Source organism: Rhodnius prolixus, unplaced genomic scaffold, assembly GCF_049639745.1.
Source record: "Rhodnius prolixus isolate KJV_2025 unplaced genomic scaffold, Rpr scaffold_7, whole genome shotgun sequence".
In the NCBI taxonomy this organism is placed as follows: domain Eukaryota; kingdom Metazoa; phylum Arthropoda; class Insecta; order Hemiptera; family Reduviidae; genus Rhodnius; species Rhodnius prolixus.
Genome location: NW_027411582.1, coordinates 1,353,717 through 1,381,187, shown reverse-complemented (window position 1 = coordinate 1,381,187; position 27,471 = coordinate 1,353,717). Strand labels below are relative to the sequence as shown.

General features: G+C 33.6%; 2 protein-coding genes across 4 annotated transcripts in view; both read right to left on the bottom strand.

Moving 5' to 3' along the window:
* Positions 1–8,903, bottom strand: part of FipoQ (F-box/LRR-repeat protein FipoQ) — a 61,933-nt gene extending 53,030 nt beyond the window's left edge. Inside the window, exons 1-5 of one of the 3 annotated variants that reach the window (XM_074113282.1) lie at positions 8,755–8,903; positions 8,535–8,648; positions 2,714–2,774; positions 2,433–2,627; positions 1,262–1,464 (exon numbers count right to left, since the gene is read on the bottom strand). The gene's annotated coding sequence lies outside the window, so the exon portion shown is untranslated. The remainder of the gene's footprint in view (positions 1–1,261; positions 1,465–2,432; positions 2,628–2,713; positions 2,775–8,534; positions 8,649–8,754) is intronic. The other 2 variants (XM_074113281.1, XM_074113284.1) reach the window with 2 other exon arrangements.
* A 3,896-nt stretch (positions 8,904–12,799) lies between these two features.
* Polr2B (RNA polymerase II subunit RpII140) lies at positions 12,800–26,082 on the bottom strand. Its single transcript, XM_074113259.1, has 21 exons — positions 25,888–26,082; positions 25,581–25,804; positions 25,297–25,501; positions 25,096–25,223; positions 24,369–24,527; positions 23,946–24,110; positions 22,586–22,782; positions 22,061–22,180; positions 21,780–21,966; positions 20,965–21,079; positions 20,672–20,871; positions 20,129–20,364; positions 19,821–20,043; positions 19,240–19,484; positions 19,059–19,152; positions 18,857–18,979; positions 18,143–18,361; positions 17,082–17,189; positions 16,731–17,005; positions 16,343–16,538; positions 12,800–13,062 (listed from the first exon to the last, which is right to left on the bottom strand). Exons 1-21 carry the CDS (start codon positions 25,904–25,906, stop codon positions 12,973–12,975), a joined length of 3,528 nt encoding a protein of 1,175 aa, XP_073969360.1. The 5' UTR covers positions 25,907–26,082; the 3' UTR covers positions 12,800–12,972.
* Between the last annotated feature and the right edge of the window lie 1,389 nt (positions 26,083–27,471).

Sequence of the window (27,471 nt, the reverse complement as noted above, 5' to 3'; positions counted from 1 at the left end):
GATTAGTGGGCAGACAGGTATTGTACATGGCGGAGCACTGGTGCCCCCATTCAAGTGGCCAAAGAGTATTCTCACTGCCTTCTGTACGAGTTTGAATAAGAAATAAGCAGTCCATAGAGCGCAGATATGTATTCGAATGCTGAATATATGTTCATAGCAGTTGGCATAATTCTAGACATCAAACAAACTGATTGTAAACGAGGGGGGACTTGAGGAATAACCATGTGTTTGGAGCCGATCAGTGCGCCCTACAGCTTACTGTGATCGGCCCGAACCTTGAAGCGATTCAGAACAGCCTGCATTGTTATATTACGTTATGTAAAACTTACTCTGTTCGGGCAAATATGAACTGCATTATCCACGTTGTTCTCTTCGTAGGAGCTTACTACAGTGTGAAGTAAGGTTGGCATAACGATTCCTGGAGACAAGTCAGAATGCTCTTTTTGCCCGGAGAATTTGATTAAGAGCACTTCTGACTTGGATCAGAGTAGTTAGAACCTCCGCCAAAAGGTCTTCCCATGTAATTACGGCCAGATGTGCAATATTAATAAACAATAAATATTTTTATAAAAAATTCAAAATTTGAAAATGATAGGCTTTACTCTAAAGTACCCTTTCAGTATTTTGTAATTCGTAACCCCATTCATACACGATGTTTGAGTTTGAAATATCTAATCAAAATTTCGAGTTGGAAGAGAATCAGCAAACCGGAAGTGCGAACGGCTTTTTCGAGTTTCCAATCATTTTCTGGACATCCGCTTTTGGTTCCTGAGAGATTTGAGACGTTCTTTTCATCTTGGGCCCAAAAGTAATAGCCTAGTTTCGAAACTTTCTTATGAATGGATTGCAGAAGTGCTTGTCATCATCACCTCACCCACAAGATATTATCACACAGTGAAGCAAGGCAACGAACAATTACTTTTTTAGGTCGAATCCTATGTTTCGATTACGTCACTAGCAGAAGTAGTAGTTGAGTGTGTTTTCGCCCATTTGTGTTTTAAACAAAAGATTCTGTGTTTGGTAAAAACGCTGGTATTACCGTTTTCGATTTAAAGTAGAACTCCCCATTTTATAATTTGGACACCAAAAAAAAGTTAGTTAAAAAATTCTTAAAAGATGTTTCTCTGTTTCAATGATGATGACGCAATCAAAGGAAATACTATGAATTCGGATGACTGGCTGGGTGTGCATGAATCGGATTGTTAATGTGAGAATATTAGTAACTTATTTTTTGAAATATGTAATAAATTTAATTTCTAACGTGTACTAACGGAGCTTGCGTATAATTGACGACCAGCTGTAATTGAGCAGAAGTAACCAAGGATGAAGGTTACACTAAGCTGGCTGAGAACTGGACGAAGTGTAGGCCAGGCGGTGCTCTACAGGCTAAACAAGCCACTTCCGCTCTACAAATGGACACACAATATACTCGCCTTGTCTTCCAATCAAACTCCATCCAGTATTCTATAAATATATAGATATATTATTTAAAAGATTTATACAATAAAGGACTTGACCAATTTTACTGTCTGTACTTGAGAATTGTAGACATAATTGGGCCAAGTTTGAGTTACTGTAAACTAATCGATTAAGGCAACTACCAGACATCGCCCATCGTAACTTCGACACAAATTCGCCCTAATGCAGTAAAACTAGAAGAGTGTTGTTCACAGACCTTCTCTTTTAATAAAAGAAAGATTCGAGATCAAATCTTCAAAACTTTTGGTTGAATGATTTTGAAGCATAAGTTTGGGTTCTTTGTCAACATATGGATAACATATTTGGTATTAAGAATTAAAAACACGGCTAGAATTCCAAGTACGTGGAAAACGATTTCAACGGAAGTGCTATTTCATGAAACAGGTGCGTCGATTTTCTACTAAATTTGTCTACGACTTGTTTGAAACATTTCCTCACAATAAGTGAAAACTGAGTTTGGGATTGAGAGCACGTTGGCTCTCATTTGACGTCAGTGGCTTACAGAATCCCATTATCTTTCTAAAGATATCACAAATAGCCGCAACACTTGAAAATATCTTTTTCATTTCCAAATCGTCTGCTCTATTTCTAATCGTCCAGGAATATACGCTTCACAGTGGCACCGCCGTCTAAGAAATTAAAAAAAAAAAAAAAGCAAACAACCAGATCTACTCTTAAAACAATTTTAATCTACAGATTGTAAACAATGCGGTGTCTCAAAGTATCCACATCAAACAGGCTGCCAAGTGTTTCTGTTCACTGTTTGGCACATCAGACAATATGAATTTGATCGATGAAAAAGGGGGAACCAGTTTGGCCAACTTATGTAAATGTTTTACTCATTTCGTTGTCCACCAAACTCTTGTGTCTAATATGTTAGATGATGCCGTTATTATATGGCAGGCTGAGTATCTTAAGTTTCAAAGAGAAATTTTATGTATATTAACTTGTACCTGTCCGTTAGCAAGGAGATCACAGACAACTTCTTGCAGTTGAATAAATAATTTCGTCTCAATTTTCAGAACATCACTAATGAGTGTAGTTATTTTGAAATCCAAGTTGTTGGCACTGCAGACAAGGTTTTGTATATATAGAGCTCCATGTTCTCGAACAAGCTTTAAACAATTTTTGACGCACAATCGACTTTCCTAAAATGGAACAAAAATTTTTTTCTTAATAATTCAATAAAGTAAAACGTTCTATTCCTTGAACATATGGTAATAATTTTACATACTTTTATTTCGCACTTTTTAATTTTAATATCCATCTCGGCTTTGCATTGTTAAAACCGCCCGCTAAAATAAACATTACAATTTTATTTATTTATTTACAAAACAGGCAATCACCCAGTTACAAAGAATCATAATTTAAAATAACATAATAATAACTCAACATACAATAATTTATAGAATATACATATACATATCATACATATACAGGGTGGAACCGGATAAGTGACGAAAATTTTTTCTGTTAAACTACATTCAAAATGTAGTACAACGCCGCCTGAACGAGTGTCCTATCTCTATCTGTTAGAAAGTTATGATTTTTTCAGGTTTTTTTCGACTAAACCCGACCTTACGTCATAAAAACACTATTTCTCATCTTGTGTCTCACTTATTTACATTTTTCACCTCATTTTCGGATTCAGCATTAAATTTCCTATAATAATAGATCATTTTCGTAGTTATTTAACTTTAATCAGATTCATTTATAACAAATTACTTCGTATGGGGTTTTCTTAAGAGTGAGGTCTACAAGGTTAAGGTCAACAATGAAGAAGTGGTGAGAAGACGGGTAATTGCTGCTTCAAAAAAACTGAAAGAACGATTATCATTTTCAGCAACAGTGGGAGCAATGCGAAAACGCGCTCGGTTATGCGTCAGGAATCGAGGTCGGCATTTTGAGAACATGATACATCAATAATTACTAAGTAATTATGTATTTTACATGCTTAAAGAAATGATTTTGTTAATAAATAATAGTATTGATATGCGAGTACGCTTCATTCAGTCCCCTTTGCTTCCTTCGCTAACACCGTGTTTTTCAGCACTTTCTCAGTAATAGACCAAAGAAAACAGCTATTATTGAAACTGATTATTATACCATTAGAAAGAGTATTAAAAGGAGCAGTTTTTGGGAAATTTGACAGCCTCTAAGACGAATTTTGTCGAGGAGGCTAATTTTTGAAAATTCATGAAAATTCTAAATTCCTAAAAAAATTATCGTTCTTATTGTAATTAATGAATCTGATTAAAGTTAAATTACTACGAAAATGATCTATTATTATAGGAAATTTAATACTGAATCCGAAAAAGAGGTGAAAAATGTAAATAAGTGAGACACAAGATGAGAAATAGTGTTTTTATGACGTAAGGTCGGGTTTAGTCGAAAAAACCCTGAAAAAATCATAACTTTCTAACAGATAGAGATAGGACACTCGTTCAGGCGGCGTTGTACTACATTTTGAATGTAGTTTAACGGAAAAAATTTTTCGTCACTTATCCGGTTCCACCCTGTATACATATCATACATATATACATATATAGACATAGAATAGAAATAAATATAAAATAGAAATAAAATATAGACATACTTTATTTAATAGATATACTTTAGAATATATACTATAAAATATACTTTAAAAATAGATAAACTTTACTTAATTAATAAATCTTAATAATATCACAAATAACTGGTAAGTAGTTTTCCCTAGTACAAATCATTGCAAGATCAGTTATTTAAAAAATGTTTTAATTTGATCATGTTGGGGTTGAATAAATCAAAATCAGCGGGTAGATGATTAACTTGATCCGCAATTATAACAGAATTAAGAAAATTCTGTTTGAAGTGAACCAAACAGAATTTTGCGAAAGACATATAAATTGACGATAAAACTTAATACAATTTATATTGTAAATACAGAAATATAATCCATCTGAAAGGACAAAGGATTTTCGGAACTTAAATTTGTCACTTCACCAGAGAGAAATTAATGTAACTGTGTTGACTTCCGATGTAGCCGCGTCACCATTACTACCTGTTTTGAAGATGTTTCAAATAAATTGACCCAGGAGTCTGTCTGGATGTGTCTAGTTTCAGACAAAAAGAAAAAATCCCGGGGCATTCAAATAGTCTTTGAAGGTCCATTTGAATATTTAGAACAGTTTTGTATCCGGCATAACATAAAGGAGAGTTTAATGGACGGCTTAAACTCCGAGTGGGCTGAACCACTTTACAGAATCAACCATTTACTCTTTTCTGGAATTTCATAAAAATAGTTTCAAATATTTTCCTAAAACCTTCCCATTTTTATTGCACTGGTTTTGTTTTTTGGTTTATCGATAAAAGGGACTTTTGGGAAAAGAATTGGGGAAGGTTATTCATTTTCAATATGATGTACGACTCTACGAATTTCATGTTATAAGAGGAGGTTAAATGTCTTGATTAAATTTTAAGTTTAGTAAAAAATACCTGAACTAAGCATTTTTTTCAGAAAATGTTTCCTAATTATTCACTAAATTTTATAATTATATTTAAAGTTCTTATTCGAATAATCTTTCTTAGAAACTTAGTTTTGGCTGGTTTAAGGTGTTGCTAAAAATGAACCACTGGAGGACAGAAGCAGGAGAAACTCATGAGTTTGCTCATGATTCTAGTTCTGCTTACATAAGTAAGAGAAACATCTTGAGAGAAAACAATCAAGGCGAAGGATGGTTGCAAATCTTAAGAAAATGAGTCATAGGGCCAAGTGAAAGGGCAGTGATTATCCTCTGGCCCATTGTATCTCATATCTGGGATAGATAAACTCCCATTGTCCTAGAATGGTATAAGAACGCTGAATTTTGCCTGGTTCAATCAATCAGCCAGCAACAACCGACCAGAGCAACTCTTAACCCTAGCTTTAGAAGGTAACTGTTGATTCCATTTTAGGGTGGTTTGCCTTTAACCGGGTAAATCTCTGAAAGAAATTCATATCTCTAAAATTATTTCTATCAATTTTCAGCGAACCGAGGAGCAAACTTGAAACGCTACTGAAATTGTTCAAAGTAGTGAAACCGAAGGTGACTTGATGTTTTAAGTACCTCACCTCAGTATTACTACTTGGAATAATGCAGTAAGGAAGCACCAATCTGAGGACTTCACATTGACCGGACTTGCAGCACTGAGCGGATGCGACTTGTTCAGCACTAAGTAGTGGTGCCGTAGTAACGTTTATTAATCTTACTGCAGTATCTCTGCTTAATGCTGCGCAATGTCCTTGTTGCTTCAAATTAAGGAGTTTAGTGAGAAGCCAATCATGTAAGTACAACCAAGTCCAATCTTCATGAGTTCACCCGTTTCTCTATAACTCGTAGGGTAATTTTCCATTTGAGTTCATACTAGGAAAGCTCATTTTCCTGAATTTGTGTATATCCTCTATAACTCAAAAATGGGAAAAAGTTCAAATATGGTATTTAGATTAGACGATAGAAACAGATGTACTCAGCCCTTGGGCTAACGTAGTTAACCGGTAACACTAATACTGAATGCTTTCGATTTTGGTAGTTTTCGTTTTTTTTTTCCTCGAAAATGTTTCCAATTTCTTTAAAACATGTATTAATCGCTAACATCTAAATCTAAAACCTTTGCTGGTAACATTTTCCAAGCGAAATTCATTTTGTTGCACTTTTAGAATGGGTGGGCAGACTCCCCTCATAGTCCAGTGCAGAGCAATCCACCTCGATCACTTGCTTAAAATAAAAAAAGGAATTGTATGCAGAATTGCCAACTTAAAGAAAAACAGGCTTGTACCACAAACTTTATTCTTAGGAAAAAATAAAAATAAATTAGTCCATTGCCCTATAAAGTGACAATTAACCGTAATCTACAGTTTACTAACGGTATAACTTGGTTAAAAATTTGAATTTTCCAAAATTCAGAGCTTGTATTTATGTAGAACTTACTTCAGTATTCTGCTCTTTTCAAGAAATTCACTTGCCGCTTTAATTGTACATGAATATCCAATAAAATAATCACATTTGAACTTTTGAGATTTCGTGATTTTTATTTTTTAAATATTTTACTTTTTGGTCGCAAAAAAAATATATTATTGAAATAAAAAAGTTACAATACATTTGTCCTGTGCATACGAGCTATCTAAAAAATTACTACTTACTGTATTACCCTGTTAACTTCAAGTTCCGAGTAACTTCATTGATTAACCAATAAAACAATCAATAAATCTTGTTGTATTTGCCGGAAGTAAAAAACAAAATAAATGACGGTAGCTGGACATGTTGAAAGTATAAATACAAATTACTTCCTCATTAAAGCTAACTAACCCTTTCAGTTTATAACTTAATGATTTTTATAAAGTACAACTTGACAACCATATATATTGTATATATATCTGCTAAACGTTTAATATATATAAAAAAAAAAGTAATCTATAAATGTTTAGTAGCACATGACTAAAACTGCTGAACAAAAACCCACATTGTACGGTAGCATTTTTGAGGATGACGGCGGTATGATTAGTAATGATCTCAGAAAATGAATCATCAAGGGTACCAACTTAAATAAAAACAACCTCCCTTTTTTTCGTATTTATTTTTTCTCCTTAAATTCTTGGCTTTCTCGTTTTATTTAAATTAATTTTCTCAAAACTTAAAATTTTTACTAAAAATTGTAGTTTTAATAGTTTACTTGTTCTTAATAAACAAAAACGTTACTGTTTTATTATTCGCGTTCCGTTAAGCTCCCCCATTAATCCACCAAAATCAATTATCTTTGAGGACTACTTTCTTACCCAAATGCCTACCAAATTTTTTTGTTCGAGTCCAACTGAAACCCTTTTCTGGGAAATCATAGCAACCTTAACAAAAGTGTACTATGCAATAGATCTTGTTCTTTTTTAACTCTACAATTTGGTTATGACATTTCATACTCTAAATGTTGAAGATATTGTAGAATTGCATCATTCACGGCACTGGTTCATTAACTTCCGACCTCGCTATTAAACACCACTTCTATAAGTTCACTGAACAAACTAAGTGATGCACTTAATTTAAATAAAATCAATTATTGGATCCGTTTAGGAAAAAAATTGCTAAAAACTAAAAAAAATCAATTTAGTAAAGAGACACTTCCGGATTTTATCGCAAAGCTTATAACAGCAGACGAGGTTCCATGACCTCTAAACCAAACATCAAAATTGAGAACTCTGTGATTTTTAGTTTAACGATATTAATATTTAGTATTTTCTAAACTTATAAAATGTTCATATTTTTTCTGAATCCTGAATCCCCTTAAAATAATCGTTAGTGTTTAGAGAGAAAGTAATAGTAATTATTGACAAAGATCGATTTAATTGATTCAATGGCGATTTTCCTGGGCTAATTCCATGTTTGAAGAATCTTTTATTATGAAAATATTAAGGTAAGAGAAACTCGTGTGAATTTTAGATTTTTCACGTGCCAAAAACTGTTTTTACTTTTTTACCAGCCACCACAATTGAATGGACTTTTTTCCTGCGGTATTACCAATAACCATCTGCGTCTTCTTTTACACTCTTCTTTCTCTTTGAGTTTTACTACCACCGTACCTTAGGAATCAACTAATGCCGCGCCACTATCCTAGTGAATCCTACGATCGTCTTCAACTTCTATTTTATCTGTAAACTTTGCATGTAATACCTTCCTTTAGGGTTGCTAGTATTTAAAAGACCTATGTTAATTATTAAAATACATATTTTCTGGTAATACTTTGGTTGTTTTTTGTGCATTAATAAAGTATAATATACTTGAACAGTTTTCCTTGATTACTTGACTTCCTTACATAGCCAATATTGTGATTTACTAAGGATTTTTTTCACAGAACTTTATTACTGGCTACCGAAAATCAAGCAAAACCGAGGAGCCTACTCCTCTTCAAAAATAAATAAATAAAAACACTCCTGGTGTATAATAAATTAGTTTAAAGAATTTAGAATTTAAGAATTCTGCTCATAGTTTTTCTATGGTGAAAATTGATAAAAAGAATAATCTTCATTATTATATTTTAATTTCCCTCACCTGATTGGTTTCTTTTGGAGTCATAGTGAAACATGTACAAATCCGGTTAGGTTAAGGTGGCCATAGTTCAGCCTAGTTCAAATAAATAACCACGCAACCCCCAGCGAATATGGCCTGTAAACATGTAAGGTAATTAATACTTAGTCAATACTCAATCTAAAAACAAATCTTTAAAACTATAAGATTCGCAAGAAGCGAAAAAAGATAGAGAAGCACTCACCGTATCTGCTACTAAACTTAAACAAATCAAATTTGAGTTGTTATCAAATAAATTAAATCAGAGAGTTGTAATAGAATGGATGGGGAGAGGATGAGTGCTGACTGCTGAGTGGTCGGCTGGTCTGACAGATGTCACGTGATCGGAGTAAGGCGCCGTGATGGAGCAGTCTCTCACTCGCAGCCAGATTGTATCAGTTGGAAATGGAATCATGAATCTTGGACTCCAGGACTGACAATCCTGAGTGTGGCGATAACGGTCATCATCGCCGTACTCCGCTCGATTCTCGAACGGAAACAGGCACACACCAATCTGCGATAGTTGGTTGTTGATAATTAACAAAAAAAAATCTGTGACACCCTTACACCAATTTACAGAATAAATTTTCTTTAATTCAGAATTTATACTAAAAAAGATACTTCATATGTTTCAAATAATAAAATTATTTGAGATCATAGCTAGCTCAGAATCCCATTAATATTAATATTCTTCAGAACAAGTTTCAAACCAGAGTGACAGATCTAATATACTTTGGTTAAATGTAAAACCCCTCGGTTACTACCAAAGAAAACTTGAAAACGTCATTAGGTTCAGTTGCATTCCAATAGACAGATCCATCCAACTCGTAGCTTAGGTTATAGATATTTCATACTGATAAATATTTAAATGGGACGTTAATGTATAGCTACAGTTTAACTACTTGCTAAGGATCTCTCTTAAATAAAGTTCCCAGCATGAATGTTTCATACAAAAAACACCTACAAGTGGTGTGTACACACGGTTTAAGAGCACAAATCTGGCGTTAACACAAACGGCTTTCTCCTACTACGATTCTCAGCGTTTTAAGTTCTATACTGTTAATAAACATCAAAATTTAAAACGCAGTTTGTGAATCTACAAATTTTAAAATGAAGCCAGAGGTAAGATTTCTTCAGTTTGCCACTAAAACCTTTCCCTTGAAAAATTACTCAATGGAAAGTTATAAGTTTTACGTGAGCAATGTAAGTGTGAAGTTTGGGGAAAATATCAAAAAGCCACCTTACACTATACTATAAATATAAGTTTTCGATTCAACTATATTAATATTGAAAAGTTGGAAGATGTTTCCAATTCATAAACTGTCCATCAATAGCTTGTAAAGATTTGTAATTCCAAATGAATTTTGCAGTTAGAAATTTATTCACATATTAGCAGAATTCATCATCAGATTCAAATATAATAATGATAAGTTAGATTTTATTGAATCCCTTAACGAACTTCTTTTTTCACCAAGAAAACCTCAACGGGTTTCTATCTATAAACAGCTGCACAAGAAGATCCATCACTGGGATTTGAAGGTTTATCAGAAAATTATTAAGATTTAATGATAAAAAAAAAGTAAAAATAAAACTTCAGTATAACTCTTTATCTCCTTTTTTATTGTTTATCTGCAATGGAAAGTATAAATCTCTATTATATTGATTTAAAAATAGTATCCTTATTATCAGATACAGTTCTTAGTAAAAGAGATGATTTCAATTAAAATTTTAATTATTAATTAAAATAGAATGATAACATCAATAAATGAAGTAAAAGTAATCACCCAAAATTCCATTTTTAACATCCAAAGGTAAATTAATAAAATTAGCAAGTAGACAAGTAATTTTTAATTATTTCTAGGAGCCAAACAGCACATTTTTTACCCACGAGTCACAATAATGTCAAATGTCATTTCTTAGTATATTTTTATCGTGCATATAATGACGCCATTGTATCTGTCTCCACTAATAAATGCGTTAGGAATAACGTCAAATTATTATTATTATTTTTTTTAAATTTCCCTTTCCTACCATATACCATATGCTTTCATTAAAATTTACGATTAATTATTCAGTAGTGTTTGTGCTGCTACGGCTTTATAGTGCAGATTATATTGAACAATTCAATTGGGCTTAATCTAATATAGGGAATCGATTTGTCTGTGGCTTTAATTTTAATCGATATTTATTGGACATTAACTGTTTATTCTAAATTCAAACGGGTTAAAATACAAAATGCAAGTTTCGTGGCGCGGTTTGTCACGCGTGGAAATCAGTAGTTCGATGTTTTCATTGACAGTGCACTGTGATAGCTTCTGTGATAAGATTTTATTCCTCAAGTGCAAAAATGTTTAAAAAAATAAAATTATCCCAAAACTTTCTATTTCTATTCGGTACAGATGTGGTGGCCAAATTGCCAAAATTAGAAATGCTTTAAACAGAGAGATCTCTTAAAACTATTAATTTCCTGGGGAAATTAAATAACCTGTGTGCCATAAGTATACGAAGTTTAAAGGAAATCTTGGACGCCTTTATTAAGAACAAAACAAAAAATGTAAGTGTGAACCATTTATACGACTTTTTTTTTATACCATTCTCTAGCGAGGCGGTTCAATTCACAGATTTTCTTTAATCTCTCTGGACATTTGAGTCATATCTAATTTACATCAAAACTGTTTTTTACATTTATATTGTAACTTTACAGGGAAATTCGTTTTTGAGAAAATCTCTTAAAAGGAAAAAATGCATATAGTAAAGTGGTAAATCCGATGTACCGATTTTGATCGAAACCTTATTCGTCGCGCCCCCTAGTGGCAAAATGTCAAATTTGAACTTTTTGCGATTCTTTTCGTTTTTGAGTTATGGTGGTGGACCAAAAGGCAAACTTTGACTAGTGTAAAAACTACTGTTTTGGTAATAAGGTGTGCCTCTCAAAGTGGATACTTCTAGTAGAAATACATAATCGAAAATCTGCGTTCTTCAATTACTTCGCTCACACGAGGGTTACAGTAGTAGCAGGACAAATACAAAATAAAGAAGCTGATATAGCCCTCTTCGATACACCAACACTGCTACAAACATACAGATAAACACAGCACACATACGTGGGCGGTCATGGAAAAGAACATCTAACTCAGTCAGTACACAGTGTGTGTGTGAATGAGAGCTGTTTTCTATTGGTAGTGACTGGTTACTTTGTGTGCTGACTGTACCCCAGGCAATACTGTCTAAGTGACCTCTTCCCTGATGTAAATTGGTGTAGGTTTTTTAACTGATGTATATTAAGCTGGTTAAGGACTGATGTGGGCTCAGTTATCTGTCGGCCCTTTGCCTGTACGGCTATCCCACCCCAGTACAACAAACCGTTTTTGATGGGGAAAATAAAAAAAATAAAAAATAAAATAAATAATTTAATTAAAATTAAATTCACTACTTAAACATGTTTATTTTAAGGGATTAAATGTTTCTTTCCTTTTATTTATTTTGTTGGGATTTTTTATAAATATTCCGGCATAACGTGAACAGAAAAAACATTTGGTACAATTTTTCTGCAGTTAAACGCAGCAGAGTGGTGCGCTGTCCCTCCGCGTAACGGCTTTATACATTTAATTGGTATTAGTTTGTAGCCTTAGGATCGTGTCGCGTGAGCTAATAACTTGTGCAGTGTGTTCTAGTGTAAGTGCGAGTTAAATTAGATATTACTCTCTATGAATAACCAGCATTGTTCTATATCTTTTTTTTTTGTTTTATTTATTTTATCGCTACGAGAACCGCCCACTAACTTTAACTTCTCCACTATTCTCATTTTTTTTTATTATATACATCAAGATAATGCGTAAATAAGTTTTGGAAAAGATAGAAATCAACTTGCCCAAGTGTGGATCAACAATCAAACTGAGCAGTGTTTAACTTCTTTGGACAACTATCTTGAAAAGATAAACTGAGCGACCACCGATATCATCATTGAATTTCTCTTCTTATCGTAATTGTGACCACAATGGTTTTTGTTATCATAATTTAATGTTTTTTTGTTTATTTCTTTTTCTGTACATATTTTTATTTCACAATTGTTTTGTTGATTTCATTTTTTTTTTTTTTTTTAACTAATTAGTATAAGGCAAGATTTATTAATTTTAAAAACAGTCAGGATGGCCACCATACTAAGTACTAGTGCCGCAGGAGTTTTACTTTTTTAAGTCCCCCTGCTGTTCGAGTGCTTAACATTGTGGTTATTCCAAATCAACAACAACTTACAACAATAAAGTTCTTTTTATTTATTTTTATTCATTGATATATTTATTTTATAATACAAAATAAATTATATGATTGTACAAAATGAAAACATTTATAGAATTACTCGAAATGGGTTTACAGCTTAAAAAGGTAGCTATTTTTACGTTTCTTATTCATTATCACTATTATTTTATACAACCATTAATCTTGGAGCTATATTCATTGACATTAATTCTTGAAATAGTAATTTAGCTGCATAAGGAAGCCTTACTTGTGATATCTAAAACAAAAATAATAATAAACTGTATTAATATGTATTTTATTACTTAACTAGCAATAAGTAAAACTACGAATCAAGAAGGTATCCTATGACTTGTTACTGAGTGTAAACAAAGCATTGTAGTAAAAGGTTATAAATGAATAGGTTATGGTAATTTGAGGAATCTGGTTTACTGATTCGACTTTTTATTTTCTATTACGCTAGTTAGGAAAGTAAATATGATTGAGCCAAATTTAGAAATTACGTTTTCTATTTAAAAATCCTCTTTAAGAGTTCTAAAAAGTAGTTTTAGAAAATGTCCTAAAAGAATTGGAGGGCTGACACTTTTCGAATGAATATCTCCGGGGGGGATCCGACTGTATATACATAATATATTACATAGTACATTCTATAAATTACATTCACTAGTGACTTAAATAATTTTGACTAGTAAATTTCCGTTTTAGTGCAATTCCGACAAAGAGGAACTTAAGCGTCAATTCGTGGTGTAATGTTCGAAATGTTAGATAATACTTATAAGAAATACTTAAAATGTATTGAGAGGTTGAAGATAATGTATACTTTGATAATTTTGGAGAAAATAATGTGATTCTTCATAACAGATTTCTTTCTCTTGTAATTTGGAAGTTTAATTAACATTTTAGTAAATTTTATAAAGGCAAGGGAGCTTATAAAGGATTTATGGGAGGTATCTCTATAAACTGTAAGCTGACTCGGAGTTTCTTTGGAAACAACTAGTAATTCTTATGGAATACGCAAATGATAAAATCGTAGTTTAATAAGGAATGGGAGGTCCCAGTTCACTATTACTCCAGAATATTTTTGAGGGAAAACGAAATTTAACAGGAAAATTAATGGAATTACTTATGAGGAAATCTTAAAAAATCGTTCAACAATACTTGTTATATTTTGATCACAAGGGGATGGAATCTGGCCCCTAATAACTTCCTGTCGCGTTCCATGGTGAGGTCTTAGACAACTTAATAAGGCAAATTTTCAAAAGAAAGCTGAAGTTTAATAATATGATGTGATCGCCAACATTTTCAAAGCATTTCTTCTTCGTTAGGGCTCATAGAAAGAAGTTCTCAAACGAAATACTATAAGGTCTGCTCTTGTTTTGGGAGATTTTGTTTCACAAATATACACTTAACACTTTTCTAAAAATACGTTTTCGGAATTTAGGTGTCATTTATTGACGGTGAACAATCAAAAGAGAAAATCTGCTCGAAAACAATACTTCCTCAGAAAATTTCTGTTATGCAAATTACATTTCTTGTTAACTGAAATTACTATGTATTTAATGCTTTTGAAGAATAACCCCATTTGTTTTTGGGTAGCTTTTTTAATATATTTGTAAAATATAATGGATAGTTAGTTCTATATGATGAAAGTCGGAATAATAGATTTGTTTTTCTTGTAATTTTTGTTTGAATTTCTATTCAACTGTATGCTTACTTGCCCACACAACAGAACATGTAAACTTTTTTTACGGGACTTCAGCATATATGTATTTTTGGAACAATATCGATAACAAGATATCGATAATAGTACCAGCAACTAAGAGAAAGTAGAATTAGAGCACAAAAGATGAAATAACATTAATAAAGAAAGAGGAATAAAATGTCTAGTATTATATAGAGAAGGGAAGGTCTGACAATGGGCTGGCAACGAGCAGATAATGGTGCTATTAGATTCAATCAAGTGTGGAGAAAAGGAAGTGGCACACACTGTCACCTAATAACATGTAACACACACACTCTCTAAGGTATTTCCACCCACCTACAGCCTGAGTTCGACCTCTCTCTGTCTCTCTCGCCCCTGGGGCCACTTCAACCAATTCTCTCTCTTCTAAATCAACACACGGTTCTCAATTAGAATTAGTTAGCAGTCTCACTTTTTGTTATTTTTAAATTGCTACAAATGGAAAGTAGTTCAATTTGTAAAAAATGTTAAAAGAGAGTCTTCTCTGTATATCTCTGTTTCTTTTTCTTTTTTTATTACTTTATTTGCTCTGTGACAAAAATGAACACGATATTTCTTTTTGAAAATAACATAGTTACCATAATGAACAGTTTGGTCTTCGATCGTTGTTACCATTATACGAAGTAATGGTTGATTGGGGCCAAAGGAGCATACATTTTCTCGTAATCACACAGGCTACTCAATGAATTCGTCACAATTAGAGAGTGACAATTATTCGTCGCAATTATTGGTTACTGGCTTTCTTTATAACTTGACAACATAAAAACTAAACTTCAATACCAGAAAGTAAATTCAGACTAATTCTAGCCAAGTTTCTAGGCTTTCTAATGGAATGGAAGTTAACAAAAGAAGCAGTGACGTTGAGTTGCGAGTTTTTAGTTTTGTGCAGAAAACTTTAAATATTATAATTAGGTTTATTAATAAATATATTCTTGAAAAAAATTTGTTTGCATCAATGAGTTGCTTATATCTTAAGGACCAAAAAAGAATCCGTGGACAAAGGGTTAAAAAGGGTTTCGGAAAGCTGAAGTTAATAATATGATGTGATCGGCAACATTTCCCTAGATTTCTTCGTTAGGCTCACAGAAAGAAGTTCTTAAACGAAATATAAAGTCTGCGCTACTTGCAATATTACGTTATTTTATTTATTTTTTTTTTTTAAAATGATTTAAGGCGCGCCAACATCTAAGGTTATTGGCGGCCCGGAGCTTTTTTTCAGTGCACTGCCGGGCCTCCGGAGGCAGTGTTCTCTCGTTACAGACAACAGTGTCCATCACCGGACAGTGAGCTGTAAGAAGCTCGTAGGAAGAGAAAATCTAAGGGTTAGCAGCTGGATTCGAACCCGGGACGTCCGCGTGGGAGTCCAGTACGCTAACCGCATAGCTAATCCCTTCCCTTATTTTATTTATTGTTTTAATTTACGGATATATTAGTGTAACAGGGTTATGCCCTCTTCTTCAGGAACTGTGGAACAAAGTGTAGAAAACGAAACTTCGAACTTTCTTAAAGGCAATTCGTGATTCTTGTCCCCCAGCAAATCTATACAACATGCAAAACAGTTAACTTTATAGCAAAAGTGAGGGAAGAATAGGCCGCGTAGAAAGCACATTACCACTATGCAGGGGCTACTGGGGATGAAGCGTATGAAGTGAGGACGATCCTCTATAAGCAACTGATCAGCTGAAAGAGTTCGACAAGACTATCTTGTCTCATTTAGTCCCGATTGTTGCAGGATTGCAACTCGCTCCTGAGAGCGACAATTCGAATAATAAATAACTGCTAAACTAAGTGCTTTTACCTGTGTCTTATTCTTACATCCTTTACACTCAAAAGTGTTGTTTCTCATGTTGGCGATGGCAATCAGACCACACAGATTGCAAACGTGTATCCGGTACGGATCTGACACTTCAAACAGACGCTCTCTCAAAAACTGAGCTGCACCGTGCGATATCTGACAATCACGTTCCATTTCACCGAAACGTAGACCTCCATCTCTGTAAACATGTAAACAGTAAGCAAAAGAAGTGTACAAACTAATATATATACACGATTCGAACCACTTATCTACTTCTTACAGTGAGACAAATTTTACAAAATTTTAATTTCGTATTTAGGGCTAAGTACGAAACACACACAAAAGTAATAAGAAGTATTCGTTTATAAGAAAATGGATTCGAAGTACAGACCTAGCTCTACCCTCCATGGGTTGTCTGACAAGTATCTGTACAGGGCCGCGAGCCCTCGAATGGATCTTATCGTCTACCATGTGCTTCAAACGTTGATAGTATGTGGGTCCGATAAATATCTGGGCATTGATCTTCCTACCGGTGTGGCCGTTGTACATGACTTCGTTGCCTCTCAACTGGTAGCCGTATTCTTGTAAAAGGGTGGAAATTTTCTGTACATTCACAGCGTCATTGAATGGAGTGGCGTCGCCAATCTCACCTTTGTTTGCTGATACCTAAAGTAAGAAATTGGGGTCAGTTTTTTTTATATTTTTAGTTGGATATTATTATGTTTAAACGAATAAAACGTACCTTGCCTTGAAGGCATTCAATCAAGTGACCAATTGTCATACGAGATGGAATGGCGTGCGGATTAATGATAATATCCGGAGAGATTCCTTCACAAGTGAACGGCATATCCTGCAATTTAACATAATCATCTTCATCTTTGAGGTTATCAATCTGCTGTGAAACAACTCTCAAGTCATTCTCTTTCCCCTATATTGTTTCTTCCCCTCGTCCCTCTTTAGACATTAATCATTTTTCAACGGAAAAACAAATTTTCACCTTTCCCAATTAAGACATGGTGATTTTTTACAAATTTTTGTGCAAGTAAGCAGATTACGGAAATCCGTAGCAACTTTAAATTTAAATTTGATATTTCAACTAGGTACCACAAAGCGATGTTGCAATTAGTGTTTTGTCAGAACAGGTCCAACGGAATTGGAGACAAACATACACGTAGATGTTATCATTCGAAACATTCCTCAGGAAGGTCCATTTCAAGAGTACATAGGATTTCACTCTACAGTGTCATTTCAGTATAACATACGTCCTCATTTACACGATACAATTACGATAAATCAGAAATATTCTAAATCTGAGGCAATTTGGTCAACCGGAAAGAGGTAACCTTCATTATATTTTTAGTTTTTATGGAGTACAGTTGTTTTCTCATTGTACGAGACAGCGAGAATTAGAATTTGAACTGGGCAGAACACCCCATGATACTAAAAACTAACTATGCAACTTTCCAATATGCAAAAAAGATATAGATATAATTAATGAAAACCGAGGAGAGCTTTTCAGAGAAAGTTGCAAGTTTAAAGAGAATTAAGCATCAGAGTAAAGGGGCACTACTAAGGTTGAACAATTTTGGCCAAATCTTTAATTGGTTTATCCAATGGTTGAACCTAGACGGAATATCAAATTTGAAAATTCTTGAAATTATCCAATTAAAACTGCCGTACTCCTACCTCATTATTAATGCACTTTGTAATTTAATTTCTAAAAACCAGTCCACAAAGAAAATAAATCAGACAGTCGAAGATCTTTCCTAAAGTTTACTTGTAACAAAAAATAAAACTCTTTACCTCCTGTCTATATTGAATTCCACAAGTTCCTTTCTGTCCGTGTCTAGAAGCAAATTTATCTCCAATCTGAGGGATACGCACAGATCTCACACGAATCTTGCAAAACTTGTAACCTTCAGCGTTCAAGGTCAGCATCACCTGGTCTACTATACCAGTTTCACTGTTCCTTAAAAATGTGCTTGCATCTCTTTTTGTAAACTTCTTTGTCGTACCTTCCAACTAAAAACAGGATACAAAAATTTATTTTAGGAAGCGTTTTTCAGTCTTAAAAATATCAAGTGTGAGAAATTGGTATTTTTAAAAAAGGTTATTTTCCGGTAAATAAATGAAAGCTTCCAAAGAAAGATCGTGAACGTTGTCACGAAATAGTACATACATAATTTCATAATTGTATTGATGGAGGATACCCGGGGAAATCTCATTAAACCAGTGATCTACTGGTTCTCGAATATTAAGCCATGAATCCACTTATCGCAAATGGTTCTATCATATAATCGTAGCGAATCATCAATCGATATTACCATCGTTTCTTCGATCAGTAATTAAGTAATATGCCTCTCAGCATTTGTGGAGGGAAGTTTTTGTCTACTCGCTTGCCGACGCAATGCTGTTAACCTTTACGTCGTTAGCGTGTTTAGCTTTCATTTTTAGTTTCATGTTAATATTTTTTTTCATTTAAAATTAGATTTGGGAAAAAAACAGAAATTCACATACCTCATCATCATTTTCCGGTAAAGTGATAGTTTTTCCGATCACAACATCATCACCAGACACTCTCAAACCTGGAGCTATAATACCATCGTCGTCCAACTTGTCATAGATAGCATTACGCATACCCTAGGATGAAATGTTACAATTTGTAATATACTGGTTGTGATAACCTAGAAATGTACGTTCTAAAAATGACCCGTAATACCTGACAAGTTTGTCGCATAGGCTTTTCAAATTGTTCTTCCTGATCACCCATTCGTTTAGATTCAGCATCTTTATATGAACGGAAAAACACAGATCTAAAAAAAAAGGCGGAAATTAAATTTAATAAGCCCAGTCACTACCGCGCACTTTTCAACAGTTCATTTCAAACTTGAAATTCGTACCTGAAAAATCCCCTCTCTACGGCCGAGGCATTCAAGATGACACTGTCCTCTTGGTTATAGCCAGTGTAGCAGGCGATCGCTACCACAGAATTGATGCCCGCTGGCAGCTCTCTAAAGCGCAGATATTCCATAGAACGAGTGGTAACCAACGGTTTGTGAGGATAGTATAGGACGTGAGCCAGTGTGTCCATCCGGACGTGGTAGTTTGTGATATAGACACCCATGGCTTGTTTACCCATAGCACTCTTAGAACAGCGAAATTTTTATTTTATATATTTATATACACAATAGTTCAAAAATAGCATGCGAAAATTAAATTTCAATGCTTTTTTTTAACATAACACAATTCCACATTTTTTGCTATTTAAAACGTATAAGCAAATAATAATTAAATTAGTGTCAAAAAACCATAATCATTATAATTTTTATTATTATTCTTTTTTATTGTATTTTCTTTGTAAGAAGGGGAGGTTTCTCCTTCTGGAACTTCAAGGGGAATTTCTTTCGGCTGCAATGCCTGCGGAAAAGGAGCTCATTTCCTTTTAATGTAGATAGAGAAAAGTATAGAAACCATGACTTACCTGATAGGTGTTCCTGGGACTCTGATTATGATCTGGGAATGGTATGATTGAGGCGCAGACGCCAAGAATCATGGCAGGATGAATTTCACAGTGTGTATATGTCGTACAGTAGGCGTATTCCTTGTCCTGACGTAAATCTTCTGGTGATATGGCGATCATTGTGGTCTCTTCCTCTAGAGTATCAATATATTCAACCACACCACTGGACACTAGAACTTGCCACCTAGGAAACAATTAGTATAAATATGAATTTCTACAGCCTCGCGAAAACAAAGCAGCAAAATAATGCACAACAACAATCGATTTACCCGTAGTTATTATAGTCTCTTTCCTTTAAATTCTCAATATGTCTTTTTTTAAGCAATAGTGAACCATTTTCAACAATCAACAATGGCCGACAGATTCGCCCTGCGTCTGTATAGATACGTATCTCACGATCCCTGATGTCACGAATTATTGACACTTCTGATACGATAATGTCCATCTGACGTCTCAATTTTCTCAATGTGCCCATCAATTGTTCAGGATCTCTGTGGATGCCTACCTGTAAAAATCAAGACTCATTTTGTTTAAATTAATTTCTGCTTATTGAGATAAATACAAGTTTTTTGTTGAATGAGTTTTCTCATTTTGTAGAAATCTTATTGTGTTCTATATTTTATGTGCGAGATAAAGCGATTTAAAGTCTAATTGAAAATGTAGTCTGAAGTGTTAATTTATGAAGAAGCAAAGTGTGACAGTTTAACTATAATTTTAAGGTTATGAAGGTACTTATTAGCATTAAAAATTTATAACAAGTAAATATTATCCAGTTTTTGCAGCTTTTTGTTATTTCAACTTTTGGGTATTACCCAGCATCCGTTCACAAAAATCTTGGTAGCATCAGCAATGGCTGAGGGTGCAATTTCTTCTAAATTCTCCATAGACCATTCTTCCAAAAACTCCAATATGGGTGACGGTTGAGATCCGACTGAGATGTAAGCCATTAAAGCGAGATTCTTCACCAAACCTACAGCAGCTCCTTCAGGAGTTTCTGCAGGGCATATCATTCCTGAAATGGGAGAGTCATAGAAATGATTTTTTTTTTGACCAGCCTTAAAATATCAATAATGATTACGAGGTGACAGGGATGAAGGGTACTTACCCCACAGAGTATTATGCAACTGTCTTGGTTTGGCTAATTTACCATCTCTACCAATTGGAGAGTTGACTCTTCTTAAATGGGACAGTGTGGAAGCAAATGTTAATCTATTCAACACCTGAAACATTGAAATTATGAGACATTTCGAACGTGTTTTAAGAATCTTTCTCTTCAAGGAAGCCCCAATAGAGAGAATAGTAGATGTGTAAGTGAAACTCAGTGAACAGGTGGTGGTGCTCAGTCTGAAGGTGCACAAGGTACTTCCGTTTTTTTTTGTGGCTTTGACGGATTTGGTGCTCCAATTTTCTTTTTATTTGGGAAATTCGTAGTTCATATTTTAATTATTACAGAATGAAGTTTATGGTGAAATTTCCCAGAGAAGAGATTTCACTCTAAGAAAATTTAAAAGAAACGGAAAGTAGAAAGTACCACGCCGGAGGATGAAAACTTCGGAAAAGCTACATCTGAGCCCTGAAGAGAGAAGACGATGCAACGATTCTTAACTCGTAAAAAGTACAATTTTACTTAAACCATTTGCACCGAAACATGTATATTTTTTTTTGTAAATTTTTATGAGTAGATTAGCCTGTTTATTTTATTTAAATTATAAATAATTCTAAATAATTTTTGTTCCAGAATCGTAAAAAACTGGGAAACTTTGGTACAGACTAGAATCAAACACAGATGTTGCGTATCTAGTCCTTGGTAAACTTGAGTCTGTGATCTCTACACTTTTCGTAACAAGTTATCCTATTTCGGGAAGTAGGTCACTTTGGCCCCAGGTAATGAAAGTAACATAGTACTGTAGCAGCACGTACCTGGGACACACCAGCTCTCGCCTGATGAGCCTTCTTCTGATCGCCCCAGTTACCCGTGGCCAACGAATATCTCAACCCATCGGTTATTATCTTTGTCTTGATAGCCAACTCCAAGTTGAAATCTTTACCTCGGTCAATAAATTTCTGAGCATACATCCTCACTTCCTTCATCAGATTTTTAAACAAACTGTTGAGAATTTCAATAAAAACAATAAAAGTAAATTAAATGTATTTTTTTAAAAAATATTTAATTAATTAATAATCAGGCAAACAGATCTGACCCTCTGAACAGGAAGGCTAATAAAGGTCCAGCAAGATCTAAACGTTTGTTTCCATAGTGATCTCTGTCGTCAAGTTCTCGACGACCGAGAGCTGCCAACAACAGTCTGTGAACCATATATCTGAAAATAAACAAATAGGAAATCTTTAAGTAAAACTCTGCTTAACAATCCATAACTTTTTCTGCCCACTGCTTTCTATGTTTCCTTAAAATTACTCAGTTTTGCTTAATTAAAAGTGCAATAAAAGACTTGAGAGTAGTACCAGAAACTTTCCAAAATCCAATTTTTAGAAAAAGAAATTCTCAAAAGGTCGCGCAGGTTTCTACCTGAGTAGACATTTACCAAAATGTGAAAAATAAAACGTAATAAAAAGCTTAAACTTTAAGTCAGTTTTCCCGGCATAGAGGAAAAAAAGAAAACTCAACATATGTTTTTCTTCTAAAAATTCAATCTCGAGAATTTGTCACAGTTACAATGCTTCCATTTTTTTTCCGAGATTTAACAGATAATGGAAATATCACTTACCCTAAAAAGTAAGCTTTTTTTGTTTCACAAAAATCCGAAACACCAACATGTGGTAACATTTCTTTTTGTAAAATTTCTCTGGCATATTTGATTCTTTTCTCTTTTGTAACTCCTGGGCGAGCTCCTCTGGCTCCTATAAAGTTTAACGCTACGTTTTGTTCTTGAATGACGAAAGCTTCATCCAATGATGGTTTTACCTTTTTAACAAATATAATTAATTAACTTCAAAAAAATAATAAATAGTCTCATGGGGTTTGAAAAGACTATTTATAACAAACCTAATTATAAAAGAGATCTTTTTTTTTTTTTAATTTAACTTTAGGATGTGTTTGCCTTAAGGCTTCCTGTTACAGTCCGTTGGCAGGCGATTGGAGTCCCCTCTATCCTTCCTGAATCTATAGGTGCTGTAACGTTTTAGGCCCAACACTTATAGATACCCACCGAGTCGATAATGCCCTCTTGGAAACCCGTTAGCGAAGGCTATTCTCGCTCAGGCGGAAGCATGTTCCACATCTCTTTCACTTAACAGAATTCTATTCAAGTCCTGTCACAGACCTAGAAGGTTCCTCCATAGCCCAGCTCAAACTTAATTCTCCTGTTTAAGCTTCTCGTAAAGTCTTGTGGCGTCTTTTCTTTCCAGGGTGACGGCACTTCATTATATTCTATACCGACATGCACCGGTATCCAAGCTAAAATAACTTTATTCTCCACAATGCCAAGTCATTGAGGTCACTGCGGCATTCCCTAATTATTTTGAGCTAATTACATGTAAACACAGCGCATAAGTGACGGCCTGGCAACCGTATACAATTTCTACCTCTGACGCCGATACTTCTTTCTGAGATTAACCTAATGGGTCCATCTCCTTATTACGTGAATCCCGACTGGAAGATATGAGAAATTTACCAATAGGTATCTGGTGCTTATACCAAATTTACAACTCCCACATCCCTAAGGGGTCCTCGAACATTCAATCTTTCTTAGATGTCAGAAAGGGCTGATTCAAACAAGTATTACAGAATTATTAGAATATTTCCATAGTGCCTTTGGAATTTCTCTATTAATCGCTACGTCAGTGAAGAAATCCCAACGTTCGGTTGGGCTTCTTGAAACTGATGAACCACCCTGTTTGCTAGAACTAACGCCTGGAAATTCTACCATTGGAACAACGTTAAGGATCGTGTTTTCGTCTTCGAAATTTTTGAAAAAAAGATCATTTATAGTGTACGGCAAAACATGGTGAGTTTCTATTGTCTTTTGTTGACTCACTTACTCTGGTAATAATGAAAATTTAGATAAAATACTTATTCTCAAATAGAATATATCATTCATAATAGCACTAGTAATAAATATACTTTACCATTTCCATCATTTCTGGATCATCAAAGTCATAGATAATATGTTCAAGAATATCTCGGTCAGCGACAAATCCTAACGCACGAAATACGATCATTATTGGAATCTCTTGTTTTATATAAGGAAGTACTGCTATAATACGTTGCCCAATTGCTGACTTCTTGATGCTCTGTAAACATGATTTTTAAGAGATAATCGCTTTCAGTTTAAGGCCAACCGTTCTTATAAACAACAGATCTTAAAGTTACACTCAGTATTTTTAAACATAAATTTGTTTGAACAAAATTACTTCCTTCTGGACGGATAGTAAGAATGACAGTAGCTTGTTTACGCACTAAGGATTGTAGCTCATTAGAATTTAATTGACCGTAATAAACTGGTGTTTTTATTAGGTGTTATCTTAGCAACTGCTATCTCTTGGACTTACCTGTCCCCCTCGGGCCATCATGTTTACCCAAAGAGTTGAGGTTGGTCTTGATGAATGCTCCAAGCAAGATCTTATCTCAGCTTTGTAAGCAAATTTACCATCTTTCATACTAAACACATACACTGTATTTGTGGCCATCTTCTCTTGAGCTATTAACACCTGCAACAAAAACAAAATTATGTGCTCATATGACTTTAGGTAATTCTGTTACAGTTTCAGTTATACATGATTTTTCTTTACACCTTTAATACCCCAATAACTTCAATTACACTACCTACGTAGAGAAGATCGATTTATTGAATAGTGTAACTTAACAAGTCCAAATACAAATAATGAGGATTAAAAAGGAAATATGGAATAACAGAGACATAAGAAAATGGCTCTGAACTGATCGAAACACTATCATCGCAAAGTTAAGCTAATTATGGTATAAAAGAAAACACGAACCAGGGTTTGACGAAATACTGGAATTTGGTTTGACACATAAGTCAACTCAAAAAGTCACTACAAAATAAACATCAATATCTTTATTACTAAATTGCTTAAAGTACGTTTATCACATCTAATATGTATTATAACAGGGTTGCCATCGGTAGTGCTTTCCATAAAAATGAAAACTGTGTGTAGCTAAGCTATATTTAAAAACTTATAGATTTCTCGAAATATTTAACCACTTTCAAGACTAAATTTCTTAATAAAGCAAATAATTGTTCAATATAATTTGTACCTTTTCTGAACCGTTAATTATAAAATATCCTCCTGGATCTAAGGGACATTCATTCAATTCTGTAAGATCACGATCTGTTAATCCATTAAGTAGACAGTATGTAGATCTCAACATTATCGGAATTTTACCTGAAAAAGAAGTACTTAAGTTATTTTAAAATGAATAAATGAATAGAATTTAAAATTTTAATTAACAAACTACCAATGAAAGATTTTTGATGCTGCGTTTCAATTGGATCTTCACCGTCTTTGATAATAGTTTTAGTGATGTCAACATACAGAGGTGCAGAATAAGTGAGATTCCTTAATCTAGCTTCGTTTGGCATCATTGGAGATGGTGAGCCATCTTTTTCCCAGTGAGTAGGTTTAGACAAATAGATTTGTTCAAATTTCAATAAGTATCTAGGCTGAAATGTAAATTTATTCATTTAAAAAGCATTTCATTTTGTAAAAACATTTGTTAAACAAATTTTAAGAAAAACTTACAGGAGTTTCGATTTCTCCAGTATTGTGCTGCGCTTCAGCTTGTAAATCAATCTGTGGTGAATCTTCAACAATTCTCTGTACGGACATTTGTATGAATTCGTCGAAAGAATCCAACTGTTGTCGTACGAGACCTTTTTCGTCAAAATAAGCGTTAATAACAATCCAACATGCTTCCTGCCACAATTCAGAAGATATCTCTTCTGCTTCGTCCTCTTCATAATTATCTGCAACGAGAAAAGTACATCATTTAGTGAAAAAAACAACAAAAACAAAGTGCGTATGTTAAAAATAATCAAACTTTATGTACCTTCGTCTAGGCCGTACATGTTGATGAAGCTATATCAAGACGAATTGGTTGTTACAAAATACGAATAGCTTAATATTGCTTAAAAAACCGTAGTTCTGACTTTTTATTGTTGTTCATACTGTTGCCCCAATGTACAACACTAGCGTATACTATGCCAGCTCCAGCATAGTACCTCCCTTACTGTTACAATTTTTGGAACACAGAGTATTTGGACTATATCTACTTCTGACTCTGAGGATATTGTTTGATAATTTTACACCATTCATGCCAAATGAAATTTAATGACTTAAAATTATACTAATATAATTTATTAAGCTAATTTCTGTCACTCCCACAAACTTCAACTTAATTCCTAAAATCATTACGATTAATAACATCGATAACTCGACATGCAAGTTATTTCTTACATTGAATTTAAGAGTTCCTTTATTTTATTATTTAAATTCATAATTTTTTTCTACAAACTTTAATAAATTTAGTACTTCGCATTTTTAATATCTATTTAATTCGTTTAAAAAGTAAGAAATAATAAAAAAATAATATAATCATAAATTACTGGAGCTTTAATGCGTAAATATCTTATTCTTTAGCGCATTATAAATAAACGATGTTTAACTGTCACTTATTTAATGAATCATCCATTCCATTCGCAAAACCACAAATCTTTAATCAGTCTTAACCACACCATCTTCGCTAGAAAACAGCTTCCTCTTCATGGTTTTGATATCGTCAAAACATTCGTAGCCTAGCACGAATAAGTACTTGCCCATTCTACAGAGGTAGAATGTAACAATCAAGATTTAGTCCGCTCATAAAAGCAAACTCTTATCACATTTTCACAATGTCCGTTTGATTTAGAATTGAACATGGTTTTGAATTAGAAACAATCGGCTTAATGACATTGAAGATTTTACGGGGTTTCATTTTGCTTGCTGCATTTATTAACTTAAATATAAGTGTGCAGCAATCATACACTATCCCAAATTTTCCAACTTCCTACCTTTTCATGAGTATACTACTGTTAATACACAACAGAATTGTGACATTGGACCTATCAGGAACCAAATCTATTTACTATTTGCCTACAGAATATATTAAGTGTTTAAGATATTAATGAGCTGAAAGACAAAAAAAATATTAGTAAATATGTGTAACTGAAAAGAGTAATACTAGTTTTAGCTTTTCAAGTATTTCAAATGAAAATTTATGTAAAAAAAATATAACGTAGAATTAAATAAACCTAATTTTTGAATTTTACCCATCATTAAGCTGCTCAATATTTAATATTTCTTAAACCAATAAGACTGTTCTGCCAAATTGTAAAACTAAAAGTTTAAATATAATGAATATAAATTCTTACTAGGCATCTGGTGAGTATATCCTGTAAAAGCTGAATAAATTCCATTCAAATTACTAGCAAGAAATGAAAATTGGAAATTTCTAGCAAGAAATTTTAACTACTCTGTTATTAAGGAAGAAAATGGATCTCTGTAGTTAGAAATGTCTGATAATAAAAACTTGAAATTTTGTTTTTAAATATCCGAAACCTGTTTTTAAAACTTTATATTTATCATTTATTCATTT